Genomic DNA, 22,511 nt, shown 5'->3' with positions numbered 1-22,511 from the left:
TTATTACCGGAACATTTGTCTGTCTTTTTTTTTTAAACTAAGATATCGGGGAGGGGGGGAGGGTGTTTTTAAGAGGGGTGGCCCCGTTTTGATTTTAGGGTATAGTTTTAGTTTTAATCACAGGGGGTAGTTTACTTAACAACTTCATTTCAACGAAATGTAAGTTACAAAAAATTGAATGCATTTCTGAAACAAAATTGGACCAATACAGGAGAAATCTCTCTGAGCACAAGGTAAGATTTTTGTTGTAGGTACAGTAAATATTTATTAAGACTGTTAAGTGATTTGGCCGTTAAGCAACTATAGGAAATGCACGTCAAAATCTTAATCCGTTACGACAGGACCTAAAGTTAACCCTTTTTCACCCCAAAAAACGTACTTATGCAATATTTGAACGGTGGATATTAATACGTAAAGATACTACCAAAATCATGGGGACCTCCTTTGCCAGTGTAACGGGTTCCGGAGACACTTGTAGAGGTAACTTCTTTATTACGATTCAACAGCACTCCAACAGTCCAACACTCCAACACTCCAACTCTCCAACTCTCCAACAGTCCTGATACTCTGTTACAGCCTAGGTTCACAGCCTAGGTACACAACCTAGATACTCTACTCTGGCTACGCTCTGGAACTCGCCCTCACAAGGTCGTAGAGTCGGGAGTTCCAGAGTCCCACCACTGGCTCTCACAGCGTCCCAGGGTCCTCCGATGGCTGGTCTTGGGTCTTGGGTCTTGAGCTACGACTGGCCCTGATCGTCCAGGGAGCTCCCCTTTTATGCCCAGTCCCCAACGAGGGGTGGGGCCGTGTGCGCCCCCAGATATCCCACAGAGCACACACAGCCCCCCCCTTTGGCGGCGCCAAGGGAATTAAGCGCCTGGGAACCCAACGCCTGATGCCAAGAGGCTTAAGTGTCTGACCCGCCTGGGAACCCACGCCTGGCGCCAAGAGGCTTAAGCGCCTGGCCCTCCCTGGGTCCCAGAGCCCCCAGCAGCCCCTCCCTTCTTATGTCACTACACCAGTATCAAAATATGAGAGTAGGTTTTCCCCTTTTTCTGGCAACAAAACAGCTGTGTTAAGATGTTAAAACACCAAACTGAAACCTACAAAAAATCATGTCTGCATTGACCACAATACTTGTGGTCAGAATGCAAACAAAAACCGTACTTTGATAACACTGGTCAACACACTTTTTCTGGCATAAGGAATTCCAACGGATTTAAGGTAATTTTGGGGTGCTGATTCCAAATCTGGCATCAGTTTTCGTCTATCTTTGCATACTGACCACGAGTATTGTGGTTAATGCAGACATGATGCCTTGTAAAAGGTTTCAGTTTGGCGTTTTAACATCTTAACACAGCTGTTTTGTTGCCAGAAAAAAGGGGAAAACCTATTCTCATACTACCAATAGTATGAACACATAACGTTAAAAGAAACGTGGTTAATGCATTAATGAATATTTACTGTACCTACAACAGCCCATCGTTAACAGGGGAATGGTCGGTAAGCGAACACATTGAGCTCTATGACTATTGAGGCACTACACTACACTATACACTACTAGACACTACACTATACACTACACATTGAGCTCTATTGAGGCACTACACTACACAACACAGACGAGACAAGATGGATATCGAGACGGAGACAAGACGAAGATAATGGCGGAGAAGAAGACGGAGATGAGACAAAGGCGAGATAAAGACGACGGAGACAAGATAGAGACAGAAACAAGATGGCGACGGAGACTAGTCTTCCATGGCGGCAGTAGCAGCAACGTCACAGCGAGTAGTGACGTGGCTATGCCGTGCAGCAGGAATCCCGCGAGCTACAGAGGTGGAGCGCAACTGGGCGGGGCTCTGGGCAGGCTCTCTGTGTGCGGCTTTAGCGGTGGGGGGTGGGGGAAGGTTTTTGCTGTCCAGGCACCGAAAGAAAAAAATAAGTGATATTAAAAAAAACTTTTTTAAAAACACGCTTTAATGAAATGTACCGTACTCGTAATGAAAGAACTCCACGACTCCATGAAGTGGCCCCGAAGTTTGCCGTAACGTAAGGGGCCGTGGTGATTTAACAGGCAACGTCAGTTTACCGTGGACAATTAGAGCCAAGCTGAAACATAAAATTTCACAAATAATATTTTAAAATCTTTTTTACATTTTTCTGATCGAATATGTCATCAGTAACAGGACCTTGCGGGGTGGGCTGGTAGGAACGAACAATTGAATGGCTATAATAAAATGAAATGGCAAAAAATGGCCGCCAATAAGTGGATGCCCCGTGGCCCCGCCCTCCACCCGCGTAACCCCGCCCTGGCCACCCGTGGCCCCGCCCCATCTCCGTGTCCCCGCCCCCAGCTCGTTGCCCCATCCCTTACCGCCGTAACCCCGCCCCAACCCCGCGTAGCCCCGCCCTCCACCCTCCAACTCGTGCTCACGCCCCCTGCCGCCGTTGCCCCGCCCATCCCCGCCCCCTGCAGCTGTAGCCCCGCCCAATACACCCCTAGCGGGGGAGAGATTCCCAGGCCTGGATCTAGGCTGGAGAGCCACCGACGAGGGGGGGGGGGGGGGGTAGGGAGTTGTTTTTAATGTAAAAGCTTTAAATGTAAATGTTTCTATTAAAAAAACATCCGGGAATGTAACATTGCTAAACATTAACTCCCTTTCACACACGCGGGGGAACTATACGAAGGGAGAGTTTGAGGCCTAGTTCTAGGCATTAGGCCTAGCTGTAGGCTTTAGGCTGCTGTGAGTTAAATTTTAACTTACAAGTTTTAATTAAAAGCTATCTCAGGGAATTATAAGGGAATGTTGCACTTGTTTAGGCAGGAAAGCCTCATTAATTTAAACGTTTTAATTAAAAGCTATCTGAGGGAATTATAAGGGAATGTTACACTTGTTTAGCCAGGAAATCGTCACTGAGTCTAAAGGTTTTTGTAGGGTCATGCCAAGTGTTTGCAATAGGGGGCGATGTTGCTACACAGACGGACGGAAAAACGGACGGACGATATAATCTACTAGCATAAGTACCCGGCGTTGCCTGGGTGAAAAATATATTTCTTAATAACCTTACATATATACACAGATGGGCTGCTACCCCTGCCCCCCCAGCCACGATCTCGGCCGCTGTGCAGTAATATGTACGGCCTATAGTGTGGTGGGGTGTCGAGGCCTAGTACCGTGTAGAGCCTCCGGCCTCGCCTAAATTGCCCACCCGGCTGAGGCTGGGTACGGGTGCCGTTCCCCCCCCCCCCCCCCCGCGCTACAATAATATTGTCTAATCGCTATAATTTTATTATCTACCGACCCTATAATAGTAATTGCACACATTGGCGTGGGGGGGGGGGGGGGAGTGAAGAGGACGTGAAACTTTGATGAATTTACCTCAGAGTTGCGTGTTAATACGTGCGCATATTTTTTACGGGAATTAAAAATGGCGTCCACCCCGCAGCGAATGCGTCGCTACCCGTTGCCAGGGGCAACCGCCGTGGAAAACCAAACGGACCAATCGTGTCTTGCAAATCCCTCACATTTCGTCCAATGAAACTGCGTATGGTCCGGCGACACACAGACAGACAGACAGATTTGCGATTTTATATATATAGACTAGCAGAAGTACCCGGCGTTGCCCGGGTGAAAAATATATTTCTTAATAACCTTACATATATACACAGATGGGCTGCTACCCCTGCCCCCCCCCAGCCACGATCTCCTCGGCCGCTGTGCAGTAATATGTACGGCCTATAGTGTGGTGGGGTGTCGAGGCGTAGTCCCGTGCAGAGCCTCCGGCCTCGCCTAGATTGCCCACCCGGCTGAGGCTGGGTACCGGGGCCGTTACCCCCCCCCCCCGCGCTACAATAATACTGTCTAATCGCTATAATTTTATTATCTACCGACCCTATAATAGTAATTGCACACATTGGGGTGGCGGGGGAGTGAAGAGGACGTGAAACTTTGATGAATTTACCTCAGAGTCGCGTGGTGGGTGTCGAGGCCTAGTACCGTGCAGAGCTTCCGGCCTCGCCTAAATTGCCCACCCGGCTGAGGCTGGGTACGGGTGCCGTTTCCCCCCCCCCCCCCCGCGCTACAATAATACTGTCTAATCGCTATTTTATAATCTTCCGACCCTATAATAGTAATTGCACACATTGTGGTGGGGGGGGAGTGAAGAGGATGTGAAACTTTGATGAATTTACGTCAGAGTCGCGTGTTAATGCGTGCGCATATTTTTAACGGGAATTAAAAATGGCGTCCACCCCGCAGCGAATGCATCGCTACCCGTTGCCAGGGGCAACCGCCGGACCAATCGTGTCTCGCAAATCCCTCACATTTCGTCCAATGAAACTGCGTATGGTCCGGCGACACACAGACAAACAGACACACACACAGACACACAGACAGACAGACAGATTTGCGATTTTATATATATAGATTGTCGGCTGGTCCACTTTGTTCTTACCAATATAAAGATGCCCCAGGTAGCCTCACACAGGCTACAGTTGCAAGTGCTGCTGTTAGTAGCGAGTAGCAGTACCTATGAAGGGGGTCGGTATCCAACACCACGCCCGGCCGCCTTTGTCTCTCCCCCAGTGGCGATATTGAACTTCACAACGCTACACGGAGGCCTCGACTCTCTGTCTCTGTGTGTGACGTCAATTCACGGTGTCCACAGCCCCCCCCCCCGGGCATTGGTGACATGACGTCACGTAACCCGCAGTCGCGAGCAAATGACGTCATCCCCATCGTATTAAGGACACACCCCCCCGCCGCACAGGAGCGACGACGTCACGTGCCCGGTAGGGGGGGTGGCGTCACTCGCGTCTCCAAGCGGCCCGCCAATAGTGGCGTGACGTCACGCTCGCGGCGAGATTGACGACACGACGTCAGACCGGCGCGCGCCTGCCAGGGTGGGGGGGGGGTGTAGGGTGACGTCACCAAGGGGCTGGATGCGAGTGACGTCACAGCTACAAAGACAAAGATCCCCCTACCCGTACCCTGAGCGACGGTGACGTCACCGCGGCGCCCGTGCCAGGCCAGGTGCACTTCGAGCCCGATAGATGACGTCATATTACCGTCTCCAGCTGAAACCTCCGCCCGCCCCCATTCATCCCGAGCGTGACGTCATCCAGCCATCTTCCAGCGCGATGACGTCACGCGCGCGGTGGGGCTGCGAATGAGTGACGTCACCCGTTCCTTATGCGAGACTCGCTGCGGTGAGCGGTGGTGAAGAATTCCCGATGAGCGGTGGCGAGGAATCTCATCATCATCATCACGGTGACTAGGAGATGTTGACTACCTCGCCTGGTGTGCAGGAGGTCGTGGGTTCGATCCCAACCCTGATGCCTGCTGCTGTATATTTGGAGTTTGCGTGTCTCTCTCATCATCATCACGGTGGCTAGGAGATGTTGACTACCTCGCCTGGTGTGCAGGAGGTTGTGGGTTCGATCCTGACCCTTACCATGCCTGCTGCTGCTGCTGTATATTTGGAGTTTGCGTGTCTCATCATCATCATAACGGTGATTAGGATATGTTGACTACCTCGCCTGGTATGCAGGAGGTCGTGGGTTCGATCCCAACCCTGATGCCTGCTGCTGTATATTTGGAGTTTGCGTGTCTCTCTCTCATCATCATCATCACGGTGGCTAGGAGATGTTGACTACCTCGCCTGGTGTACAGGAGGTCGTGGATTTGATCCTGACCCTGACGCCTGCTGCTGCTGTATATTTGGAGTCTGCGTCTCTCTCTCACATCATCATCACAGTGGCTAGGAGGTGTTAACTACCTCGCCTGGTATACAGGAGGTCGTGGGTCATATGCCGACCCTTACCATGCACCATGCCTGCTGCTGTAGATTTGGAGTTTGCGTGTCTTTCTCTCATCATCACGGTGACTAGGAGATGTTGACTACCTCGCCTGGTATGGAGGAGGTTGTGGGTTTGATCCCACCCCTGACGCCTGCTGCTGCTGTATATTTGGAGTTTTACATGTATCTCACCGTGGTCAGCGTGGATTTATCTCTGGGTCCTCTGGTTTTTTTCCCCCTTCCACGTTCAGAGAGTATTTGGCGGAAAAATAAATGTCCACGGGATGAGCCACTTCGTCAATGAGCTGTCATCTGCGACGGCCGCAGGCGCTTATGAGAAAGAGCTACCCCATAGCTGGGGTCTTGCACCTGGTAACAAGGGAGCATCCTAGATTTGAAGTTTTCGTGACTGCAAGGATCCATACTCGTTGGTTCTTTCGGTAAAGTCACGTCGGTGAAAAAAAATAAGAATAAAATTTAAATTCGATTTTTTTTTCTATTTTTTTTCACCTACGTGGCTTTACCGAAAGAACCCAAGAATATGAATCCTTGCAGTCACGAAGGCTTCAAATCTAGAAGTAAGGGAACATCGTTTAGTTTGGCTTAAAAAAAACTGCTTCAGCAGTTTTTTTGCTTGTGTTGCGATCGAAACGTCGTGATCCATTATTTTTTCTACCTCCCTGACTCTACCGAAAGAAGCAAAGAGTATGAATGGCACAACGTTACTTAGGCTTCGGCCAGTGTGACCATGGCCGCCTGTTGTCCTAGTCCCCCATTCACCACGAGGCCTTGGCATTGCCAAACGTAACCCTACCCGTTGTGTCAAACATGTAAAAGGAAGGAATTTCCGCCTGCCTCTCTGCGTGCCCCAGTGCCGACGCGGAACGGACGGACGGAGAGATGAAGATCTTCTGCCCGATCTGCAAGTGGCTCGTGGTCAGCCTGCCCGCCCTGGAGGACCACATGAAGCGGCACAGGGGGTGGACGGAGCCCACGCTCTTCCAGTGCCCCCACTGCCCGTTCAACACGGACACGCTGAATGTCTTCATCGGCCACCAGGCGACGCACGACGCGCGCGAGTCTCACAAGTGCGCCAAGTGCGGAAAGGTGTTCATCGACGTCAAGGTCTTCCGCGAGCACCAAGCGGCGCACGCCGAGGAGAAGCCCTACAAGTGCACCGATTGCGAACTGGCGTTCAACCACTCGGAGGATCTTCACGAGCACCAAAAGACGCACGCCGGCGGCAAGCCCTACCACTGCACCGTCTGCGGGATGGAGTTCATGCGCGAGGTGCAGCTCTGCAACCACCAGAGGATCCACACGGGCGAGAAGCCCTATGGGTGTGCCACGTGCGGAAAACGGTTCGCTCTCTCGGGGACGCTCGTCATCCACAACAGGATCCACACGGGCGAGAAGCCCTACGGGTGCGCTACATGCGGACAACGGTTTGCGCACTCGGGGACGCTCGTCATCCACAACAGGATCCACACGGGCGAGAAGCCCTACGTGTGCGCCACATGCGGAAAGGCATTCGCCTACTCGGGGGCCCTGAGCGTGCACAGGAGGACCCACATGGGCAAGAGACCCTACAGGTGCACGGTGTGCGCGAAGGCGTTCGCATATCCGGGGACCCTCTCCACGCACAGCAGGATCCACACAGGAGAGAGGCCGTACAGGTGCACGGTGTGCGCGAAGACGTTCGCTCGTTCCCACACGCTCGTCGTCCACAAGAGGGTCCACACGGGAGAGAGCACCTGCGGCGAGGGCGCCGAGGCGTTGACGCCGTCGGGCGGCTCCCCCGGCGCGGGAAGCGCGGACGCGGCGGAGGGAGGGTGCGTGACGAGGAGGAAGCGTCGCGAGTGCATCGCGCGCAAGGTCGCGACGGCCGCCCTACCGGAGCCACCTGACTCTGGGGGTGAGCGCGCGACTTTCCCCGGAGAGGCGGCGGCGAGCCCTCCTCCTCCTGCACCCGCCGCGTCGGAAGAAGAACGCCGGGAAAAGCCCGCCGGCTTTGTCGGGACGCGCCCGCGGGTAATGAAGGCGGATAGCGGAGGCGGAGGCGGAGACGTGTCCTCGGCGAAAGTGAAGGAGGAACGGGAAGGGGACGTCGGAGGCTTCGAGGCGTGGCCGGGGGTGAAGGTGGAGCCCGCTGGCGAGGTCGTTCCGTGCCGCCCCCCCTCCCTGCCGATCGTGAAGCGGGAGCCCGAGGATTGCCACGGGAGCGAGACGGAGCCGCGGGTAAAGTTGGAACGCGGAGCTCAGGACTCCTCTGTCTCCCTGTTGAGTGTGAAGCAGGAACCGGAGGAAATCCCCAGTTGAGACTCAGCTGAGGGGAAGGGGTCAAGTTAGAACTCGGAGCTCAAGATCGCTCGGTCTCCCTGTTGGTCGCGAAACGGGAACTGGAAGGATGAGGCCCTCGTTTGAGAAGCGATGTCGACGTCGATGCGAACGACGTGGAGATGGGAGGAAGACGCCGGACAGCCATGGACCGCCGTTGGCGTGGAAGTATCGCTAAAGAATGGGGTCGAGACAAGAGGGTGGAGGGTGGATCACGTGGAGCAGAGGACAGACCCATTTCGATCTGTGCAGAAGCACCAGGAATGTGAGTGTGCGTGTCCGTGTGTGTATGGGGAGCGGTGGTGCAGCGGTTAGCACTACGCTGCGCTAAGAACCCGGCGACCCGAGTTCGATTCCCGCTCACGGCCAACACTGGGGACGATTATCTGAGCCTCCCCTAGGTCGACACGGCATGAAATGAGTACCTGGTGCGATGTGTAATCATTGTCGCTGGGGAGACAAAGGCGGCCAGGCGTGGTTGCTGGCCTTCATAGGTGCTGGCTAATGGCACTTGTCCCAACAGTCTGTTACGGGCTATACGGGGGATCTTTGTATTTTTATCGTATGTTCAACTTCTTTCGCACCATACGTAGCCAACCGTGCTAATTGGAGGTGCGATGTGTAGCGCGGCAGTTTATTTAAAAAGAATTTGGCCTCCGCGGCAGATGCAAACATTTCCACATGGGACTGCCCAGCCACCCCTGGTGACAAAAACGCATTCAATTTTCTCTCTCTTGACCTCTCGACCTCTAAACACCACATATACTAAAATAATTCTTATTACCGGAACATTTGTCTGTCTTTTTTTTAAACTAAGATATCGGGGAGGGGGGGAGGGTGTTTTTAAGAGGGGTGGCCCCGTTTTGATTTTAGGGTATAGTTTTAGTTTTAATCACAGGGGGTAGTTTGCTTAACAACTTCATTTCAACGAAATGTAAGTTACAAAAATTTGAATGCATTTCTGAAACAAAATTGAACCAATACAGGAGAAATCTCTCTGAGCACAAGGTAAGATTTTTGTTGTAGGTACAGTAAATATTTATTAAGACTGTTAAGTGATTTGGCCGTTAAGCAACTATAGGAAATGCACGTCAAAATTTTAATCCGTTACGACAGGACCTAAAGTTAACCCTTTTTCACCCCAAAAAACGTACTTATGCAATATTTGAACGGTGGATATTAATACGTAAAGATACTACCAAAATCATGGGACCTCCTTTGCCAGTGTAACGGGTTCCGGAGACACTTGTAGAGGTAACTTCTTTATTACGATTCAACAGCACTCCAACAGTCCAACACTCCAACACTCCAACTCTCCAACTCTCCAACAGTCCTGATACTCTGTTACAGCCTAGGTTCACAGCCTAGGTACACAGCCTAGATACTCTACTCTGGCTACGCTCTGGAACTCGCCCTCACAAGGTCGTAGAGTCGGGAGTTCCAGAGTCCCACCACTGGCTCTCACAGCGTCCCAGGGTCCTCCGATGGCTGGTCTTGGGTCTTGGGTCTTGAGCTACGACTGGCCCTGATCGTCCAGGGAGCTCCCCTTTTATGCCCACTCCCCAACGAGGGGTGGGGCCTTGTGCGCCCCCAGATGTCCCACAGAGCACACACAGCCCCCCCCTTTGGCGGCGCCAAGGGGATTAAGCGCCTGGGAACCCAACGCCTGACGCCAAGAGGCGTAAGTGTCTGACCCGCCTGGGAACCCACGCCTGGCGCCAAGAGGCTTAAGCGCCTGGCCCTCCCTGGATCCCAGAGCCCCCAGCAGCCCCTCCCTTCTTATGTCACTACACCAGTATCAAAATATGAGAGTAGGTTTTCCCCTTTTTCTGGCAACAAAACAGCTGTGTTAAGATGTTAAAACACCGAAATGAAACCTACAAAAAATCATGTCTGCATTGACCACAATACTTGTGGTCAGAATGCAAACAAAAACCGTACTTTGATAACACTGGTCAACACACTTTTTCTGGCATAAGGAATTCCAACGGATTTAAGGTAATTTTGGGGTGCTGATCCCAAATCTGGCATCAGTTTTTGTCTATCTTTGCATACTGACCACAAGTATTGTGGTTAATGCAGACATGATGCCTTGTAAAAGGTTTCAGTTTGGCATTTTAACATCTTAACACAGCTGTTTTGTTGCCAGAAAAAAGGGGAAAACCTATTCTCATACTACCAATAGTATGAACACATAACGTTAAAAGAAACGTGGTTAATGCATTAATGAATATTTACTGTACCTACAACAGCCCGTCGTCAACAGGGGAATGGTCGGTAAGCGAACACATTGAGCTCTATTGAGGCACTACACTACACTATACACTACTATACACTACACTATACACTACACATTGAGCTCTATTGAGGCACTACACTACACAACACAGACGAGACAAGATGGATATCGAGACGGAGACAAGACGAAGATAATGGCGGAGAAGAAGACGGAGATGAGACAAAGGTGAGATAAAGACGACGGAGACAAGATAGAGACAGAAACAAGATGGCGACGGAGACTAGTCTTCCATGGCGGCAGCAGCAGCAACGTCACAGTGAGCAGTGACGTGGCTATGCCGTGCAGCAGGAATCCCGCGAGCTACAGAGGTGGAGCGCAACTGGGCGGGGCTCTGGGCGGGCTCTCTGTGTGCGGCTTTAGCGGTGGGGGGTGGGGGAAGGTTTTTGCTGTCCAGGCACCGAAAGAAAAAAATAAGTGATATTTAAAAAAACTTTTTTAAAAACACGCTTTAATGAAATGTACCGTACTCGTAATGAAAGAACTCCACGACTCCATGAAGTGGCCCCGAAGTTTGCTGTAACGTAAGGGACCGTGGTGATTTAACAGGCAACGTCAGTTTACCGTGGACAATTAGAGCCAAGCTGAAAAATAACATTTCAAAAATAATATTTAAAAATCTTTTTTACATTTTTCTGATCGAATATGTCATCAGTAACAGGACCCTGCGGGGTGGGCTGGTAGGAACGAACAATTGAATGGCTATAATAAAATGAAATGTCAAAAAATGGCCGCCAATAAGTGGATGCCCCGTGGCCCCGCCCTCCACCCGCGTAACCCCGCCCCGGCCACCCGTGGCCCCGCCCCATCTCCATGTCCCCGCCCCCAGCTCGTTGCCCCACCCCTTACCGCCTTAACCCCGCCCCAACCCCGCGTAGCCCCGCCCTCCACTTCGTGCCCACGCCCCCTGCCACCGTTGCCCCGCCCAGCCCCGCCCCCTGCTGCTGTAGCCCCGCCAAATACACCCCTAGCGGGGGAGAGATTCCCAGGCCTGGCTCTCGGCTGGAGAGCCGCCGACGAGGGGGGGGGGGGGGGGGGGGGAGTTGTTTTTAATGTAAAAGCTTTAAATTTAAATGTTTCTATTAAAAAAACATCAGGGAATGTAACATTGTTAAACATTAACTCCCTTTCACACATGCGGGGGAACTATACGAAGGGAGAGTTTGAGGCCTAGTTCTAGGCTTTAGGCCTAGCTGTAGGCTTTAGGCCGCCGTGAGTTAATTGTTAATTTAAATGTTTTAATTATTTATGTACAAGCTTTAAATGTAAATGTTTCTATTTAAAAACATCAGGGAATGTAACATTGTTAAACATTAACTCCCTTTCACACACGCGGGGGTACGATACGAAGGGAGAGTTTGAGGCCTAGGTCTAGGCTTTAGGCCTAGCTGCAGGCTTTAGGCCGCCGTGAGTTAATTTTTAATTTAACTGTTTTCATTATTTATGTAAAACTTTAAATTTAAATGTTTCTATTTAAAAGCATCAGGGAATGTAACATTGTTAAACATTAACACCCTTGCACACACGCGGAGGAACGATACGAAGGGAGAGTTTGAGGCGTTGTTCGAGGCTTTAGGCCGAGCTGTCGGCTTTAGGCCGCTGTGAGTTAAATTTTAATTTACAAGTTTTAATTAAAAGCTATCTCAGGGAATTATAAGGGAATGTTACACTTGTTTAGCCAGGAAAGCCTCATTAATTTAAATGTTTTAATTAAAATCTATCTGAGGGAATTATAAGGGAATGTTACACTTTGGAAACCTCATTTGCCAGTAAAAATATGATAATTGGTTTTTTACCCTTCTATCTGGCAACAAAACTGACACCTTTTTACAAGGAGTCATGTTTGCATAGACCGCAATACCAGCAGTCATAATACAAACAAAAGAACATAACTCTGATGAAGTGCACTGTCCTTGAAGTTGATTGGTCCACACCAAAAGACAGCTTTCCTTAGAGCCTAGTCTCACATGGGTTGGACCAGATGACGCCAAAAGGCGCACAACTCAAAGACAATGCACCAAAATTACTGGCAAATGAGGTTTCCATAGTGTAGATGCTTGCCCCGAGCTCTCATACTCTGATGGTGCATTGTCTTTGAGTTGTGCGCCTTTTGGCGTTGCTACACGGACGGACGGACGGAAAAACGGACGGACGATAACAGGACCCTGCGGGATGGGCTGGTAGGAATAATACTTAGTACTGGTACAGGGATATCGACCGGGTATAGAGGAGTTAAAGAAAAAAATTACTGTATTCTAGTGTAACGTTAATTAAAAGTGTTTGTTTTGACAAGAAACGCTGTGAGATTTAAAGACCCCCCAACACCACCCTCAACACCACCCCTCCCACCAGCCCTCACCACCCCCCACCACCACCCAACCTCACCACCACCACCCCACCACCCCCCACCACCACCTTCTGCACTAGGCCTCGCGAAGCCTGCCGCACTAGGCCTCGCGAAGCCTGCCGCACTAGGCCTCGCGCCGTGCTTTTCGTGCACAAATAAGGCGATTAAATGTATCTCGTCTCTGTGTTAATGTTTCTTGTCTCTGTGTTAAAAAAACGTGCTGCGTTTCAGTAAAGTAATTTTGAAGCGAAGTTTAAAGTTTTGCCGTGATGCGCCGGAAGCGACGGCCATCTTGTTTAATTCGCAGGGGGAGCGGGCGGCCATCTTGTCGGACAGGGTCATGCCAAGTGTTTGCAGTAGGGGGCGACGTTGATACACGGACGGACGGACAGTCGGACGGACGGACACATTAATCTATTGGTGGTCTGGTCCACTTCGTTCCTACCAGTATAATCTATTGTAGGCTGGTCCACTTCGTTCCTACCAATATAAAGATTCCCCAGGTAGCGTCACACAGGCTACAGTTGCAAGTGCTGCTGTTAGTAGCGAGTAGCAGTACCTATGAAGGGGGTCGGTAGCCAAAACCACGCCCGGCCGCCTTTGTCTCTCTCCCAGTGGCGATATTGAACTTCACAACGCAACACGGAGGCCTCGACTCTCTGTCTCTGTGCGTGACGTCAATTCACGGTGTCCACAGCCACCCCCCGGGCATTGGTGACATGACGTCACGTAACCCGCAGTCGCGAGCAAATGACGTCATCCTCATCGTATTAAGGACACACCTCCCCGCCGCACAGGACCGACGACGTCACGTGCCGGGTAGGGGGGTGGCGTCACTCGCGTCTCCCAGCGGCCCGCCAATAGTGGCGTGACGTCAAGCTCGCGGCGAGATTAACGACACGACGTCAAACCGGCGCGCGCCTGCCAAGGTGGGGGGGGGTGTAGGGTGACGTCACCAAAGGGCTGGATGCAAGTGACGTCACCGCTACAAAGACAAAGATCCTCCTACCCGTACCCTGAGCGACGGTGACGTCACCGCGGCGCCCGTGCCAGGCCAGGTGCACTTCGAGCCCGATGGATGACGTCATATTACCGTCTCCAGCTGAACCTCCCCCGTCCCACACCCCTCCATCCCGAGCGTGACGTCATCCAGCCATCTTCCGGCGCGATGACGTCACGCGGGCGGTGGGGCTGCGAGTGAGTGACGTCACTCGTTCCTTGTGCGAGACTCGCTGCGGTGAGCGGTGGTGAGGAATTCCCGGTGAGCGGTGGCGAGGAATCTCATCATCATCATCATCACGGTGACTAGGAGATGTTAACTACCTCGCCTGGTGTGCAGGAGGTCGTGGGTTCGATCCCAACCCTGATGCCTGCTGCTGTATATTTGGAGTTTGCGTGTCTCTCTCTCATCATCATCATCACGGTGGCTAGGAGATGTTGACTACCTCGCCTGGTGTACAGGAGGTCGTGGATTTGATCCTGACCCTGACGCCTGCTGCTGTATATTTGGAGTCTGCGTCTCTCTCTCACATCATCATCACAGTGGCTAGGAGGTGTTAACTACCTCGCCTGGTATACAGGAGGTCGTGGGTCATATGCCGACCCTTACCATGCACCATGCCTGCTGCTGTAGATTTGGAGTTTGCGTGTCTTTCTCTCATCATCATCATCATCACGGTGACTAGGAGATGTTGACTACCTCGCCTGGTATGGAGGAGGTTGTGGGTTTGATCCCACCCCTGACGCCTGCTGCTGCTGTATATTTGGAGTTTTACATGTATCTCACCGTGGTCAGCGTGGATTTATCTCTGGGTCCTCTGGTTTTTTTCCCCCCTCCACGTTCAGAGAGTATTTGGCGGAAAAATAAATGTCCACGGGATGAGCCACTTCGTCAATGAGCTGTCATCTGCGACGGCCTCAGGCGCTTGTGAGAAAGAGCTACCCCATAGCTGGGGCCTTGCACCTGGTAACAAGGGAGTATCCTAGATTTGAAGTTTTCGTGACTGCAAGGATCCATACTCGTTGGTTCTTTCGGTAAAGTCACGTCGGTGAAAAAAAATAAGAATAAAATTTAAATTCGATTTTTTTTTCTATTTTTTTTCACCTACGTGGCTTTACCGAAAGAACCCAAGAATATGAATCCTTGCAGTCACGAAGGCTTCAAATCTAGAAGTAAGGGAACATCGTTTAGTTTGGCTTAAAAAAAAAACTGCTTCAGCAGTTTTTTTGCTTGTGTTGCGATCGAAACGTCGTGATCCATTATTTTTTCTACCTCCCTGACTCTACCGAAAGAAGCAAAGAGTATGAATGGCACAACGTTACTTAGGCTTCGGCGAGTGTGACCATGGCCGCCTGTTGTCCTAGTCCCCCATTCACCACGAGGCCTTGGCATTGCCAAACGTAACCCTACCCGTTGTGTCAAACATGTAAAAGGAAGGAATTTCCGCCTGCCTCTCTGCGTGCCCCAGTGCCGACGCGGAACGGACGGACGGAGAGATGAAGATCTTCTGCCCGATCTGCAAGTGGCTCGTGGTCAGCCTGCCCGCCCTGGAGGACCACATGAAGCGGCACAGGGGGTGGACGGAGCCCACGCTCTTCCAGTGCCCCCACTGCCCGTTCAACACGGACACGCTGAATGTATTCATCGGCCACCAGGCGACGCACGACGCGCGCGAGTCTCACAAGTGCGCCAAGTGCAGCAAGGTGTTCATCGACGTCAAGGTCTTCCGCGAGCACCAAGCGGCGCACGCCGAGGAGAAGCCCTACAAGTGCACCGATTGCGAACTGGCGTTCAACCACTCGGAGGATCTTCACGAGCACCAAAAGACGCACGCCGGCGGCAAGCCCTACCACTGCACCGTCTGCGGGATGGAGTTCATGCGCGAGGTGCAGCTCTGCAACCACCAGAGGATCCACACGGGCGAGAAGCCCTATGGGTGTGCCACGTGCGGAAAACGGTTCGCTCTCTCGGGGACGCTCGTCATCCACAACAGGATCCACACGGGCGAGAAGCCCTACGGGTGCGCCACATGCGGAAAACGGTTTGCGCACTCGGGGACGCTCATCATCCACAACAGGATCCACACGGGCGAGAAGCCCTACGTGTGCGCCACATGCGGAAAGGCATTCGCCTACTCGGGGGCCCTGAGCGTGCACAGGAGGACCCACATGGGCAAGAGACCCTACAGGTGCACGGTGTGCGCGAAGGCGTTCGCGTATGCGGGGACCCTCTCCACGCACAGCAGGATCCACACAGGAGAGAGGCCGTTCAGGTGCACGGTGTGCGCGAAGACGTTCGCTCGCTCCCACACGCTCGTCGTCCACAAGAGGGTCCACACGGGAGAGAGCGCCTGCGGCGAGGGCGCCGAGGCGTTGACGCCGTCGGGCGGCTCCCCCGGCGCCGGAAGCGCGGACGCGGCGGACGGAGGGTGCGTGACGAGGCGGAAGCGTCGCGAGTGCATCGCGCGCAAGGTCGCGACGGCCGCCCTACCGGAACCACCTGACTCTGGGGGTGAGCGCGCGACTTTCCCCGGAGAGGCGGCGGCGAGCCCTCCTCCTCCCGCGCCCGCCGCGTTGGAAGAAGAACGCCGGGAAAAGCCCGCCGGCTTTGTCGGGACGCGCCCGCGGGTAATGAAGGCGGAGAGCGAAGGCGGAGGCGGAGACGTGTCCTCGGCGAAAGTGAAGGAGGAACGGGAAGGGGACGTCGGAGGCTTCGAGGCGTGGCCGGGGGTGAAGGTGGAGCCCGCTGGCGAGGTTGTTCCGTGCCGCCTCCCCTCCCTGCCGATCGTGAAGCGGGAGCCCGAGGATTGCCAAGGGAGCGAGACGGAGCAGCGGGTAAAGTTGGAACGCGGAGCTCAGGACTCCTCCGTCTCCCTGTTGAGTGTGAAGCAGGAACCGGAGGAAATCCCCAGTTGAGACTCGGCTGAGGGGAAGGGGTCTAGTTAGAACTCGGAGCTCAAGATCGCTCGGTCTCCTTGTCGGTCGCGAAACGGGAACTGGAAGGATGAGGCCCTCGTTTGAGAAGCGATGTCGAGGTCGATGCGAACGACGTGGAGATGGGAGGAAGACGCCGGACAGCCATGGACCGCCGTTGGCGTGGAAGTATCGCTAAAGAATGGGGTCGAGACAAGAGGGTGGAGGGTGGATCACGTGGAGCAGAGGACAGACCCATTTCGATCTGTGCAGAAGCACCAGGAATGTGAGTGTGCGTGTCCGTGTGTGTATGGGGAGCGGTGGTGCAGCGGTTAGCACTACGCTGCGCTAAAAACCCGGCGACCCGAGTTCGATTCCCGCTCACGGCCAACACCGGGGACGATTATCTGAGCCTCCCCTAGGTCGACACGGCATGAAATGAGTACCTGGTGCGATGTGTAATCATTGTCGCTGGGCAGACAAAGGCGGCCGGGCGTGGTTGCTGGCCTTCATAGGTGCTGGCTAATGGCACTTGTCCAAACAGTCTGTTACGGGCTATACGGGGGATCTTTGTATTTTTATCGTATGTTCAACTTCTTTCGCACCATACGTAGCCAACCGTGCTAATTGGAGGTGCGATGTGTAGCGCGGCAGTTTATTTAAAAAGAATTTGGCCTCCGCGGCCGATGCAAACATTTCCACATGGAACTGCCCAGCCACCCCTGGTGACAAAAACGCATTCAATTTTCTCTCTCTTGACCTCTCGATCTCTAAACACCACATATACTAAAATAATTCTTATTACCGGAACATTTGTCTGTCTTTTTTTTTAAACTAAGATATCGGCGAGGGGGGGAGGGTGTTTTTAAGAGGGGTGGCCCCGTTTTGATTTTAGGGTATAGTTTTAGTTTTAATCACAGGGGGTAGTTTACTTAACAACTTCATTTCAACGAAATGTAAGTTACAAAAAATTGAATGCATTTCTGAAACAAAATTGGACCAATACAGGAGAAATCTCTCAGCACAAGGTAAGATTTTTGTTGTAGGTACAGTAAATATTTGTTAAGACTGTTACGTGATTTGGCCGTTAAGCAACTATAGGAAATGCACCTAAAGTTAACCCTTTTTCACCCCAAAAAACGTACTTATGCAATATTTGAATGGTGGATATTAATACGTAAAGATACTACCAAAATCATGGGGACCTCCTTTGCCAGTGTAACGGGTTCCGGAGACACTTGTAGAGGTAACTTCTTTATTACGATTCAACAGCACTCCAACAGTCCAACACTCCAACACTCCAACTCCCCAACACTCCAACTCTCCAACTCTCCAACTCTCCAACAGTCCTGATACTCTGTTACAGCCTAGGTTCACAGCCTAGGTACACAGCCTAGATACTCTACTCTGGCTACGCTCTGGAACTCGCCCTCACAAGGTCGTAGAGTCGGGAGTTCCAGAGTCCCACCACTGGCTCTCACAGCGTCCCAGGGTCCTCCGATGGCTGGTCTTGGGTCTTGGGTCTTGAGCTACGACTGGCCCTGATCGTCCAGGGAGCTCCCCTTTTATGCCCAGTCCCCAACGAGGGGTGGGGCCGTGTGCGCCCCCAGATATCCCACAGAGCACACACAGCCTCCCCTTTTGGCGGCGCCAAGGGGATTAAGCGCCTGGGAACCCAACGCCTGACGCCAAGAGGCTTAAGTGTCTGACCCGCCTGGGAACCCACGCCTGGCGCCAAGAGGCTTAAGCGCCTGGCCCTCCCTGGGTCCCAGAGCCCCCAGCAGCCCCTCCCTTATGTCACTACACCAGTATCAGACATGATGCCTTGTAAAAGGTTTCAGTTTGGCGTTTTAACATCTTAACACAGCTGTTTTGTTGCCAAAAAAAGGGGAAAACCTATTCTCATACTACCAATAGTATGAACACATAACGTTAAAAGAAACGTGGTTAATGCATTAATGAATATTTACTGTACCTACAACAGCCCGTCGTCAACAGGGGAATGGTCGGTAAGCGAACACATTGAGCTCTATTGAGGCACTACACTACACTATACACTACTATTCACTACACTATACACTACACATTGAGCTCTATTGAGGCACTACACTACACAAGACAGACGAGACAAGATGGATATCGAGACGGAGACAAGACGAAGATAATGGCGGAGAAGAAGACGGAGATGAGAACAAAGGGCGAGATAAAGACGACGGAGACAAGATAGAGACAGAAACAAGATGGCGACGGAGACTCGTCTTCCATGGCGGCAGCAGCAGCAGCAACGTCACAGCGAGCAGTGACGTGGCTATGCCGTGCAGCAGGAATCCCGCGAGCTACAGAGGTGGAGCGCAGCTGGGCGGGGCTCTGGGCGGGCTCTCTGTGTGCGGCTTTAGCGGTGGTGGGGGGTGGGGGAAGGTTTTTGCTGTCCAGGCACCGAAAGAAAAAAATAAGTGATATTTAAAAAAACTTTTTTAAAAACACGCTTTAATGAAATGTACCGTACTCATAATGAAAGAACTCCACGACTCCATGAAGTGGCCCCGAAGTTTGCCGTAACGTAAGGGGCCGTGGTGATTTAACAGGCAACGTCAGTTTACCGTGGACAATTAGACACAAGCTGAAACATAACATTTCAAAAATAATATTTAAAATCTTTTTTACATTTTTCTGATCGAATATGTCATCAGTAACAGGACCCTGCGAGGTGGGCTGGTAGGAACGAAAAATTGAATGGCTATAATGAAATGAAATGGCAAAAAATGGCCGCCAATAAGTGGATGCCCCGTGGCCCCGCCCTCCACCCGCGTAACCCCGCCCCGTTCACCCGTGGCCCCATCTCGGTGTCCCCACCCCCAGCTCGTTGCCCCACCCCTTACCGCCGTAACCCCGCCCCAACCCCGCGTAGTCCCGCCCTCCACCTCATGCCCATGCCCCCTGCCGCCGTTGCCCCGCCCAGCCCCGCCCCCTGCCGCTGTAGCCCCGCCCAATACACCCCGAGCAGGGGAGAGATTCCCAGGCCTGGCTCTAGGCTGGAGAGCCGCCGACGAGGGGGGGGGGGGGGGTAGGGAGTTGTTTTTAATGTAAAAGCTTTAAATTTAAATGTTTCTATTAAAAACATCAGGGAATGTAACATTGTGAAACATTATCTCCCTTTCACACACGCGGGGGAACGATACGAAGGGAGAGTTTGAGGCCTAGTTCTAGGCTTTAGGCCTAGCTGTAGGCTTTAGGCTGCCGTGAGTTAATTGTTAATTTAAATGTTTTAATTATTTATGTACAAGCTTTAAATGTAAATGTTTCTATTTAAAAGCATCAGGGAATGTAACATTGTTAAACATTAACTCCCTTGCACACACGCGGAGGAACGATACGAAGGGAGAATTTGAGGCGTTGTTCGAGGCTTTAGGCCTAGCTGTAGGCTTTAGGCCGCTGTGAGTTAAATTTTAATTTACAAGTTTTAATTAAAAGCTATCTCAGGGAATTATAAGGGAATGTTACACTTGTTTAGCCAGGAAAGCCTCATTAAGTTAAATGTTTTAATTAAAAGCTATCTGAGGGAATTATAAGGGAATGTTACACTTTGGAAACCTCATTTGCCAGTCAAAATATGATAATTGGTTTTTTACCCTTCTATCTGGCAACAAAACTGACACCTTTTTACAAGGAGTCATGTTTGCATAGACCGCAATACCAGCAGTCATAATACAAACAAAAGAACATAACTCTGATGAAGTGCACTGTCCTTGAAGTTGATTGGTCCACACCCGAAGACAGCTTTCCTTAGAGCCTAGTCTCACATGGGTTGGACCAGATGACGCCAAAAGGCGCACAACTCAAAGACAATGCACCATCAGAGTATGAGAGCTCGGGGCAAGCATCTACACTATGGAAACCTCATTTGCCAGTAAAAATATGATAATTGGTTTTTTACCCTTCTATCTGGCAACAAAACTGACACCTTTTTACAAGGAGTCATGTTTGCATAGACCGCAATACCAGCAGTCATAATACAAACAAAAGAACATAACTCTGATGAAGTGCACTGTCCTTGAAGTTGATTGGTCCACACCCGAAGACAGCTTTCCTTAGAGCCTAGTCTCACATGGGTTGGACCAGATGACGCCAAAAGGCGCACAACTCAAAGACAATGCACCAAAATTACTGGCAAATGAGGTTTCCATAGTGTAGATGCTTGCCCTGAGCTCTCATATTCTGATGGTGCATTGTCTTTGAGTTGTGCGCCTTTTGGTGTTGCTACACGGACGGTATCGGTACAGGGATATCGACCGGGTATAGAGGAGTTAAAGAAAAAATTACTGTATTCTAGTGTAACGTTAATTAAAAGTGTTTGTTTTGACAAGAAACGCTGTGAGATTTAAAGACCCCCCAACACCAGCCTCAACACCACCCCTCCCACCAGCCCTCACCACCCCCCACCACCACCCAACCCCACCACCACCACCCCACCACCCCCCACCACCACCTTCTGCACTAGGCCTCGCGAAGCCTGCCGCACTAGGCCTCGCGAAGCCTGCCGCACTAGGCCTCGCGCCGTGCTTTTCGTGCACAAATAAGGCGATTAAATGTATCTCGTCTCTGTGTTAATAAATGTTTCTTGTCTCTGTGTTAATAAAACGTGCTGCGTTTCAGTAAAGTAATTTTTTTTTAAATAAACGTGCTGCGTTTCATCTCTGTGTTAATAAGCCTGCCGCACTAGGCCTCGTGAAGCCTGCCGCACTAGGCCTCGCGCCGTGCTTTTCGTGCACAAATAAGGCGATTAAATGTATCTCGTCTCTGTGTTAATAAATGTTTCTTGTCTCTGTGTTAAAGAAAACGTGCTGCGTTTCAGTAAAGTAATTTTGAAGCGAAGTTTAAAGTTTTGCCGTGATGCGCCGGAAGCGACGGCCATCTTGTTTAATTCGCAGGGGGAGCGGGCGGCCATCTTGTCGGACAGGGTCATGCCAAGTGTTTGCAGTAGGGGGCGACGTTGATACATGGACGGACGGAGAGTCGGACGGACGGACACATTAATCTATTGGTGGTCTGGTCCACTTCGTTCCTACCAGTATAATCTATTGTAGGCTGGTCCACTTCGTTCCTACCAATATAAAGATTCCCCAGGTAGCGTCACACAGGCTACAGTTGCAAGTGCTGCTGTTAGTAGCGAGTAGCAGTACCTATGAAGGGGGTCGGTAGCCAAAACCACGCCCGGCCGCCTTTGTCTCTCTCCCAGTGGCGATATTGAACTTCACAACGCAACACGGAGGCCTCGACTCTCTGTCTCTGTGCGTGACGTCAATTCACGGTGTCCACAGCCCCCCCCCCGGGTATTGGTGACATGACGTCACGTAACCCGCAGTCGCGAGCAAATGACGTCATCCTCATCGTATTAAGGACACACCCCCCCGCCGCACAGGACCGACGACGTCACGTGCCGGGTAGGGGGGTGGCGTCACTCGCGTCTCCGAGCGGCCCGCCATTAGTGGCGTGACGTCACGATCGTGGCGAGATTGACGACACGACGTCAGACCGGCGCGCGCCTGCCAGGGTGTAGGGTGACGTCACCAAGGGGCTGGATGCGAGTGACATCACCGCTACAAAGACAAAGATCCTCCTACCCGTACCCTGAGCGACGGTGACGTCACCGCGGCGCCCGTGCAAGGCCAGGTGCACTTCGAGCCCGATGGATGACGTCATATTACCGTCTCCAGCTGAACCTCCCCCGTCCCGCACCCCTCCATCCCGAGCGTGACGTCATCCAGCCATCTTCCGGCGCGATGACGTCACGCGCGCGGTGGGGCTGCGAGTGAGTGA

General features: G+C 51.9%; 1 protein-coding gene across 1 annotated transcript; it reads left to right on the top strand.

Annotated features, from left to right (window-relative positions):
* Positions 1-5,180: 5,180 nt before the first annotated feature.
* LOC133359945 (zinc finger protein 16-like) lies at positions 5,181-17,483 on the top strand. Its single transcript, XM_061578509.1, has 4 exons — positions 5,181-5,273; positions 6,675-8,116; positions 11,265-11,358; positions 15,251-17,483. The coding sequence occupies exons 2-4, from the start codon at positions 6,703-6,705 to the stop codon at positions 16,695-16,697; spliced, it is 2,955 nt and encodes a 984-aa protein (XP_061434493.1). The 5' UTR covers positions 5,181-5,273; positions 6,675-6,702; the 3' UTR covers positions 16,698-17,483.
* Positions 17,484-22,511: the final 5,028 nt, after the last annotated feature.

Source organism: Lethenteron reissneri, chromosome 66, assembly GCF_015708825.2.
Source record: "Lethenteron reissneri isolate LAM-NWPU_2019-01 chromosome 66, ASM1570882v1, whole genome shotgun sequence".
NCBI classification, from domain to species: domain Eukaryota; kingdom Metazoa; phylum Chordata; class Hyperoartia; order Petromyzontiformes; family Petromyzontidae; genus Lethenteron; species Lethenteron reissneri.
This window is presented reverse-complemented; position numbering and strand designations above follow the sequence as displayed.